This window comes from Anarrhichthys ocellatus, unplaced genomic scaffold, assembly GCF_004355925.1.
Source record: "Anarrhichthys ocellatus isolate YVR2014 unplaced genomic scaffold, GSC_Weel_1.0 scaffold2058, whole genome shotgun sequence".
In the NCBI taxonomy this organism is placed as follows: Eukaryota; Metazoa; Chordata; class Actinopteri; order Perciformes; family Anarhichadidae; genus Anarrhichthys; species Anarrhichthys ocellatus.
Genome location: NW_022282032.1, coordinates 1 through 8,786, shown reverse-complemented (window position 1 = coordinate 8,786; position 8,786 = coordinate 1). Strand labels below are relative to the sequence as shown.

General features: G+C 42.3%; 1 protein-coding gene across 1 annotated transcript; it reads left to right on the top strand.

Annotated features, from left to right (window-relative positions):
• The first annotated feature begins 199 nt into the window (after positions 1-199).
• LOC116378094 (isoleucine--tRNA ligase, cytoplasmic-like) lies at positions 200-8,764 on the top strand. Its single transcript, XM_031839910.1, has 6 exons — positions 200-1,124; positions 3,227-3,300; positions 4,776-4,970; positions 5,269-5,355; positions 5,991-6,074; positions 8,119-8,764. The coding sequence occupies exons 3-6, from the start codon at positions 4,867-4,869 to the stop codon at positions 8,297-8,299; spliced, it is 456 nt and encodes a 151-aa protein (XP_031695770.1). The 5' UTR covers positions 200-1,124; positions 3,227-3,300; positions 4,776-4,866; the 3' UTR covers positions 8,300-8,764.
• Positions 8,765-8,786: the final 22 nt, after the last annotated feature.

The window sequence follows — 8,786 nt, the reverse complement described above, 5'->3', positions numbered from 1 at the left end:
GTGGTGGATGAGTGTTCACGGGGGGTGGGGGATGGGGGGGGGGCTGGGGGGCAGCAGGAAGAACCAAAAAAAAAAAAATCATTAAATTGATATATTAGGGGCCTAAATAGAAATGCCTCCCACAAATGGGAATTGATGAACTCGTTGCTTAGCCCGTGGATCCTGACGACAATTTATACCCCCCCCCCCTGCTCTGTTCTCCTGAGCAACACTGCCTGGCAAAGCGAGAGAGGGGGACAGAAAGAAATGAGAGGAAGAGGAAGAGATTGTGAGATAGTGGATTAAAGCTAGAAATCGGTCGAGGCAATATAGGAAAAGGGGTACGGAGGAGGAAGATGCCTCGGAGGGAACGTTAACCTTTGCGGTTGGGCTTCATAAATACAGCAACACAGTTTATTTTTAGGGCTAAAAGGAGGAAGAAGAGAAAGTCAGCTTAATACGAATAAGGAATAATGGGTATTATGATAATGCTTTGCTCTTGTTGTGAGAAAATGTATTTCATCTGTAGGTCTTAAAAATTGCATTTTAAGAAAAATCTTAAATTTGATTTACAAACGTCTTATTTTCTCTTGCATACCATGGGCAGTGGCGTTAGTTCCCAAACGGTTTTGTATCTGATTGATCTGATTGCAGGCTGTTGGGAAACATCACCTACTTATCGTTTACAGGTGGGTGATGTTTTGACAGTGGATTGTGAGGCTTTTTAGTCTTTTCATGTTCCAGCAAACACCATCACTACTGCCAGCGACAGCAGCTAGGAAGCTCCCTTTGTCTATTTATCAATATATTTACTGCTTATCAGAGTCCAGGTTGTGTTAATTTAACTATATCATGAGAAGTTATTGTTATATTCTGCTGGTAAGTAGTACAAATTGGATATAGTAATAAATCATTTTAGGCCATATTGTTCTTACTGGACAGTATGACAGTGAAATGGCTATTAAATTGAATTCCATGTGGTGTTGAAAACATCTTCATAATCTCTCTGTTTCGGTAGGGTTCCAGATTTTGTCGGGGAGAAGCGTTTCGGGAACTGGCTGAGAGACACACGAGACTGGGCGATTTCCAGGAACCGTTACTGGGGGACCCCGATCCCGCTCTGGGTCAGCGAAGACCTTGAGGAGGTCAGGAAAACACACAAATTCACACTTGTTTTAATGGAGCACTTGATGCTTCTAACGTGTCTTTGTGCATTGCAGATATCACACAATTTGTCTTGTGTCATGACCAAATACCACGACAGTTACTCTTTTCTCAGGGTTGGCAGCACTCGTAAATCAATCTGGGCTCAGCATGAGAGGGCATAATTGAAAAGTTTAACTCTCCATAAGTCTCACTTTTATTTCCTCTAGAAATGAGTTTGGGGAACGAATGTCTTATGTCTCTCCAAAGGACTACTGGTCTGCTGCGAGGGCACAGAAATCCAAGTCTTCTCATACATTTGCAGAGTGGAAATGTTTCTTACTGACCTCCTTTTGACGCTCTCATAATTTAGCATATCTGGACCTTTTTTTTGTGTGTGTGTGTGTGTGTGTGTGTGTGGAGGCTTGTGTAGGAGAGGCTTTCTGGCATGGCAGAGTGAGGGGACCATGGTGTCAAACCAGAGAGTGTAGCCTGACTCCGTACTGCAGTCTGAGTCAGCTCCCCTCAGGCACCATTACCGAGTGCCTCTGTAAACTCAGCACATGAATGATTCATTAACGTAAACAGCAAACAAACAAGAACCAATGTGTCTGGTATCTCTTTATGCCGGTTAAGGCGACTTCAAAGGTCCGCAAGACGAACGGCGATCGAGGGGAGGATGACACAGAAAATAAGGGGGAGGAGGAAGAGGGGGACGGAATAAATTATCGTGTGACGAAAATGAGGAAGTGAAATACACGAGAAGGGGGGCGAGGGGAGGATGGGAGTTGAAAAGAGGGGGAAGGAAAATAAATGGATGGAAGAAAAAGAAGCAGACAGCGGCGGAGTCAGCCAAACTGTATAAATGTTCGTTATGGATGCTCATTGCCAAACCCAGCCAACTGTGTGAAGTAGACTGAACTGAAAAGAGACGTCAGAATTGGGTTGTTTGAGCGTTTGAGAAATGAAGTCTTGCTCCCTTGGCTGAAAGAGGGACAGCCAGCGACCTGCTTGCTGGAAATAGCATTGTGACTGTTTCCAGAACACTTGCGCTCCTTGGTGCCTCTTTCACACGCCCCTCAGCGGCTAAGCACACACACACACACACACACACACACACACACACACCCAACACTAAAGCTGTAAGTGAGTCTGTCTGTGTGTGTGTGGCAGTATAATTTCTACCTCAGTATTGTTTTGTTTTTGTTCTCTCTCTCTCTGTCTTTTCTGGATGCGTTTCTTTTACTCTTCTGTTCTATGTGTGACGGCGGTTTAGTATCTGGGCCATGTTACCTGGCGCTGTGGTGAAACTAGAGCAGAGCCTACAGGTTAACTCTCTGAGGAGACCAGATAACACACTTTACCACACTTTCTAAGGTGAAGTTACTCAGGAAGTGTGTTCAAGTAGGCCTCCTTTTAATTTGTATTGTGATAAATACATTAGAATTATGAGGTTTACAGTCCTTTGCAGGTTTTAAACACTCACTCATAGCACACACCGTATCTCATTTGTTTTAAATGGTATCAATGTTCTCATCATTACCTTAATTCAATAAACTAAATGGGAACATTTATGTTTGATATTGTACATGGTCTGTTACAAATTAATTATGTTTAAAAACATCTTAAAAGTGGATGAGCACGTATCCCAAAATGTCAAAAAATTCCTTTCAGTAAAATGAACCGTGAGAAAGAACAGAGGTTTGAGTCGCCTGCTGCACACTGGCAAACACTAAATTGCATTAGTCCACAACATTGTAAAGGTCGGTAGTACTTCATCGCACAAACTAACCTTTTTACTTGCTTTTTGTAAAGTGTAGCTCCAACAATAATGTATTCGGGAGGCCAACACAGATATTGGTATTTGAGTTTTTGTTAGAAATCAGACAATTACTAATTTAATTCTACACAAATATATAACATTGACCTTGATAAGGGCTGCAATGTTAATCAATTTTTTATTAATTGAATTATCCTTGATAAAATGTCAGAAATGGAATGGAAAAGCCTAATGTGATCTCTTTCCAATACATTTTTCGTTTGATGATTTAAACCACAAATTGCTTATTTAAATTTCTGTTTTGTGTGTGTGCTTGTGCGTCAGGTGGTGTGTGTCGGGTCCATAGCTGAATTGGAGGAGCTGACCGGAGTCAAAGCAACCGATCTGCATCGGGAGAGGTGAGTCACTGATCCAACACCGAGATTGTTAGCTAACCACCTGAGCATGTACTCAGTGGTGTGTGTCTGCTGTGGTAGTGCGATACCCTCAGATTCACCGGCTGTATGTGTGTAGATGGGTGGACATGAGATGATAAGTTTATAATATGGTGTCTGTGTGTGTTGGTACATGAATTTGTCCATGTTTAAATCTGCCCTCTGCCTCTCTAACGTCTGTCTGAGCCAAACGTGTGCTGTGGAACACAGATCACTTTCCTCTTCATCTGCTCATTGCCTTTAATCACCTCCATGGGGTTGGCTATCTGTAATTGATTGGGGAGGAAAAAGGATCCTTCGTCCTGCTACCGTGTTTGGATTGTGTGTTTATAAAGTGCCTGTGCAGGTTTGGAAGACACGGAAAGGTGATGGAAGTTATTTTAGCAATCCTTTAAGATTGAAAAGAAACTCATCGAATTCAAAAACGTGTTCTTTAACAGTTCATCAGATGTTTAACACCAGGTTTGAAAAGTGTGCGGTTGTTTGAACCTTAATAAATACAAAAGATGTATGGATCTCTTAACATCTAAATGGGCGGACTGTTACATCATATAATACGGTGTGAAGTGGCCAAATCCCACAGATAATGGCTCTGCCCGCATTGCGAACATTTTCGCGAAATCTTAGTAAACGCACCACAAAAATTACATAATAAACTACTCACAATGTACTCGGCAGTGCATTTCTTTTTGGTAATGTTCCTGCTTAACACTCTCCCTTTCCTCAATAGGCCCAGGAGCAGAGCTCTTAGAAGCAGCAGAGTGCTGCAGCGGAGTGGGCTTTAGTGATCACTAAAGGTGTAATCTGCAGTTTAGTGCTAATCATTCTAGAAATGTGCAGTAGGCTGTTGCTGAATGGTAAAAGAACGTAAATGTGTGTTTAATCAACTTCATGTGTATATGTGTGGTTAATATTCTGTTGTTGTATTCATACAACTGAGGGAACTTTCCATACACATGGATTTATCTGGAGTTATTGGGCACCTCACACTTTGTAGCTACTACACCCAGGTTCAATTGTTTTCCTCCGTTTACGTGACTTTACTGAAGAAACCATTATTGTTTTTCACGGCCTGAGTCTGAGTGAGTCGGCATGTGGAGTAAATGATTCCATATCCTTGTGTCTGAAGCTTGTGACCCAAGGCAATAACCAAGCTCATTCGAGTGGATGTCAGCACATCGTTAGCAACATTGTTTTTTTCTTAAACCTCGTTCCCAGAGGTAAAAGATTATAAAAATCCTTGTTGTAGACTGCAGGCAAAAAAGCTTATAGACGCTTGGATCCATATAGTGTACAGATGTTTAAAAAGTGCCCCGCAGCAAAAAGAAAACCCCGAAATAAAACCAGACCGTTCAATTTGTTATTGCTGCCATTTGTCTTAACGGTTGTTCCTCCTTTCTCTTTTTCTCCCTCCTCCTGTCACCACTTTCTCTGCCCAGCATCGACGGTCTGACGATCCCGTCGCGGTGTGGTAAGGGCGTGCTGCGGAGGATCACGGAGGTGTTCGACTGCTGGTTTGAGAGCGGCAGCATGCCGTACGCCCAGGCCCACTACCCCTTTGAGAACAGGAAGGAGTTCGAGGACACTTTCCCAGCAGACTTCATCGCCGAAGGCATTGACCAGACGAGGGGATGGTAAGCTGTGGATGAATGGATAGATGGAAAGAGGTCGACGGATGAGGAATGGTAACATTGAGTCCTTCCCTGTTGAGTTCATTTAGGGAAATGACGAATGCAAAGCATGAATGGTGTGTTTCTGAAACACTCATTTTTGGTTTTGAATTAAACAGAATAAAAGTATTAAATTAGTTAGTTTATTAAGTTAGTAGATGAGTTTTTTCCTCAATCCTACCTCGGAGAAAGAATGACTTGTAATGTTTCAGTCCTGCTTGTCACGCTGACCTCGTGTGCTATCTTTTGCATCCTGCTGTAGGTTCTACACCTTACTGGTGCTCTCCACAGCGCTGTTTGGCAAACCGCCCTTCAAGAACATCATCGTTAACGGATTGATACTCGCTAGGTGAGTCCATCGACTTTTTACCAAACCCCTCCTTCTCATCTTTCTTTCATTTGCAAATAAAATTAATCTTTGTTGAAGATTGAGGCTGTTCTCCGTTTTTTGTTGTACTTTTTTCCAGTCCTTCTAATTTCCCAATCAGGCTTTGGTTACACAGGCAATAATCAATAACAGGGTTGCTTTTTGTCTTTAACAAGATTTGTTGACAGTAAGAACAATACAGGATATTGCCAACCTAATGCTGAGCTTTTTTTCTGCAGACGTTATTGTTTTCGTGTTGGCCTCCAATGATCCACTGGTTCCCCTCTTCTTTACTACCAATTTTATGTTCCTTTTCCTTTCCGTTCTCCACCTGCTAATTCATCCCCATTTCTTCCTGCCGTTTCTCATGGTCATTGTGGTTTGTGTGCTGCAACATTTAGCCCCGAGAGCCGCTCTACAACGGGGCTACTTGTCATGTCCTCAGCCCCGGGGTCTAAATGCAGTACTGTGGCCTGCTGACCTGGAAGGACTTGACTAATTTGAATACCAAGTGCTTGGTTTTCTGACATGCACTTTTGTGCATGCATGCATGCATGCATGCATGCATGCATGTGTGTGTATGTGCATTAATGCCTTTGCTTGTCTCACTCCTGCAGCGATGGACAGAAGATGAGCAAGCGCAAGAAGAACTACCCAGATCCAGGACTGATAGTGCAGCAATATGGAGCGGATGCCCTCAGGTCAGCTCTGTGCTTGAATGTGAATGAGTGTGTGTGTTTCTGAAGCATGAATGTCTTTGTGCCGGTGGCAGGGTTCTGTGTGTTACCATTAACCTACCTTATGTTATTAGCAGGCATGATTTTAAAGGCTTTGAATCGCTGTCCACGCTTAATTAGGTTCAAACTTCGCCCTGCTAAAAGTAAAGACACGCACGATGTACATACACGTTCACACACACATTTCTCCTCATACATTCGCTCCTTCGCCCTGAGCAGTGAGAGTGCCATGGCCATATGTCCTAATGAATAAAGCACCATGAAGTTGCGTCATATGCTCTCAAACCGTATATATTGATGAAGAGTGAGTTGCAGAGATAAGGGGGAAAAAAGGCGCACATGCGTCTGATAGAAACTGAAGCAGTGAGAGGGTGAAGTGTAGACTGTGAGGGGTTTTTTTGTTGGTATTTTCAGTGTCAACTGTCTTCATGTTGGCTCATTTTTAGGTATTTAACCATCTAATGGTTCTGTCTATTCTGCATTTTATTTCAAGGCTATCTTCAGTAGTTGCTGCTATTAAAATCGCTCACAGCCTATTGCATGAAGTTGCATCATCCCAGAGTCGTCATCAAAACCTTTTCCAGCCACTCTAACCCAGTGTGCTGACGCCTGCCACAGACTGTTATATCCATATGGATTATTCAGATTCTCTTCCATTGTCATGTCAGCAGTGTCTTTATTTGGCCTCAATGGAGATAAGAGATTCATTTGCAATGGGATGCTGTTGGTAAAATTTGGTTTTGGCCCAAAAATGTGTGTAGAACCTATTGAAGGTGGACAGTTAAACTAATTGGAGTGAATCAAATCCAGATATGTTTGACCGCTGAATAGCTTTGCATTAAGAGAATGCTGCCTGCCTCACAGCTCTCTTTCAGTGGTGTCTTTTAAGTGTTTTTATGTAACATAAAGTGAAGCGTTTACCTCAGATTGTTGTGGCAAGAAGGTTTGAACATGGTTTTAACCGTCTGCACGCATCTGTATGAGCAACATACTGAAGTTCAAATGCTGACCATCAACGTGTACCTGTAAAATGTTGAACGAATGACATCGGCTTAAGCCCCCCTAAAATGTTCTTCAGCCCCCCCAAATAATTTTGCATTATTGGCTTTAAAAAAAAATATATATTTTTTATTTTGGTGAGGTCATTAAATTAAACTATTGTTTCTCACATGGACAAGTTATTTATAACTTTAACATGCTACATATGTGCGTGCGTTCTGGTTTGTATGTTTTCTCCCCCTTCAAATTACAATCCAATAGCCTATCATCATACTGAACGATATAAAGTTGACACTGTCAGGTCCATTCTCCATCCATTGTGTGCGGCCCCTTTAAGAATTAGGATTTGGGAGTGACGCGGATATGAAAGCTAGTTTATCTGTCTTTCCTTTACAAGCAGGAAAATTATTTCTCTCTCTTTATTTGAGAAAAGTTCATATTTGTGTTGTCAAATTTCACTATGACCCTGAAATTCTGTCTCTTGTGTTATCATATACTGAATGCAAGCAAAACTACAGATCAAAATCACACTCTTTCTGATTGAACCAATCTATGAACTGTCTGAAACAATGGATATCCACGGCCCCAAATGACGCAAACGTGCCACTCCTCTTGGGGCTAAGCCCCCCTTTCTTTGAATCCTAGAAACGCCCCTGCTCAAACACAGTTCAGTAATTACCTATGTACACACTGTTAGAGGTCTGCAAACTCCTGGGGACCCAGCGGGCTTGAGTCGGACTCAGACTCATTTAACTTCTCTCCTTTCATGTGTGTGTTTTTTTGCATGTATCAGAGAGAGCGTTGTCCTTTCATTGTGCCCATACATGCCTCTGCGCTGCAGCGTTTGTGTGTGTTTGCACGCATCAGTGTTAGCGTTCGAGAACTTAAAGGGATCGGTGTCGGGCTAAAAAACTGCAGACTTTGCCGGGCTAGGGTTTGATTTTTATATATGCTCTCACTCACTCACTATCAATCCTGCCACACTGACCAACTCTGTCTCTCCTTATAGACTGTACCTCATCAACTCCCCTGTAGTGAGAGCAGAGACCCTGCGCTTCAAAGAGGAGGGTGTCCGAGACGTGTTGAAGGATGTCTTCCTGCCGTGGTATAATGCCTATCGCTTCCTGGTCCAGAACGTACAGAGATTACAGAAGGTAATGAACAGAATCAAAAGCTCTTACCTTACATAACTCCTACTGTGTTGCTTTAGCTGTTCCTGGTCTAAACAGCACAGCAGTGCTTGATAGCACAGGAGATTGTTAGTGTTATTAACCAATTATTTAAAAGGTAATCACCGGAACAAAAAGGAAATCACTTGTTGTCAGAGCCATGAAATAATGCCGTAAAAGCTGCAGTAATACCTCGTCCTGATGTCCCTCTGTGATCGGTTCAGTGGCTGAGGCTATTTGGGTCCAGATTGGAAGAAAACATCAGAAGCGTATCATTCGTTTTTTTAAAGATTGTCCTGTGAGAGCAATTTTAAGAAGAATTTAATTGAACTGAATAGATTCTTAGCTCTTCAGTCACTTTACATGAGCACGTTTACACTTACCAGCCTGTGAGTAAATTTAAACATATCAATGTTGCCACCTACAGAAAAATAAAGTAATATTTACTGCATTCTCTCTCTCACACACACACACACACACACACACACACACACACACACACACACAC

Coding starts and splice junctions, on each gene's coding strand:
- LOC116378094 (XM_031839910.1), top strand. CDS start 4,867: ATGCCGTACGCCCAGGCCCACTACCCCTTTGAGAACAGGAAGGAGTTC. Junction 4,971..5,268: donor ATTGACCAGACGAGGGGATG/GTAAGCTGTGGA, acceptor ATCCTGCTGTAG/GTTCTACACCTTACTGGTGC. Junction 5,356..5,990: donor AACGGATTGATACTCGCTAG/GTGAGTCCATCG, acceptor TCACTCCTGCAG/CGATGGACAGAAGATGAGCA.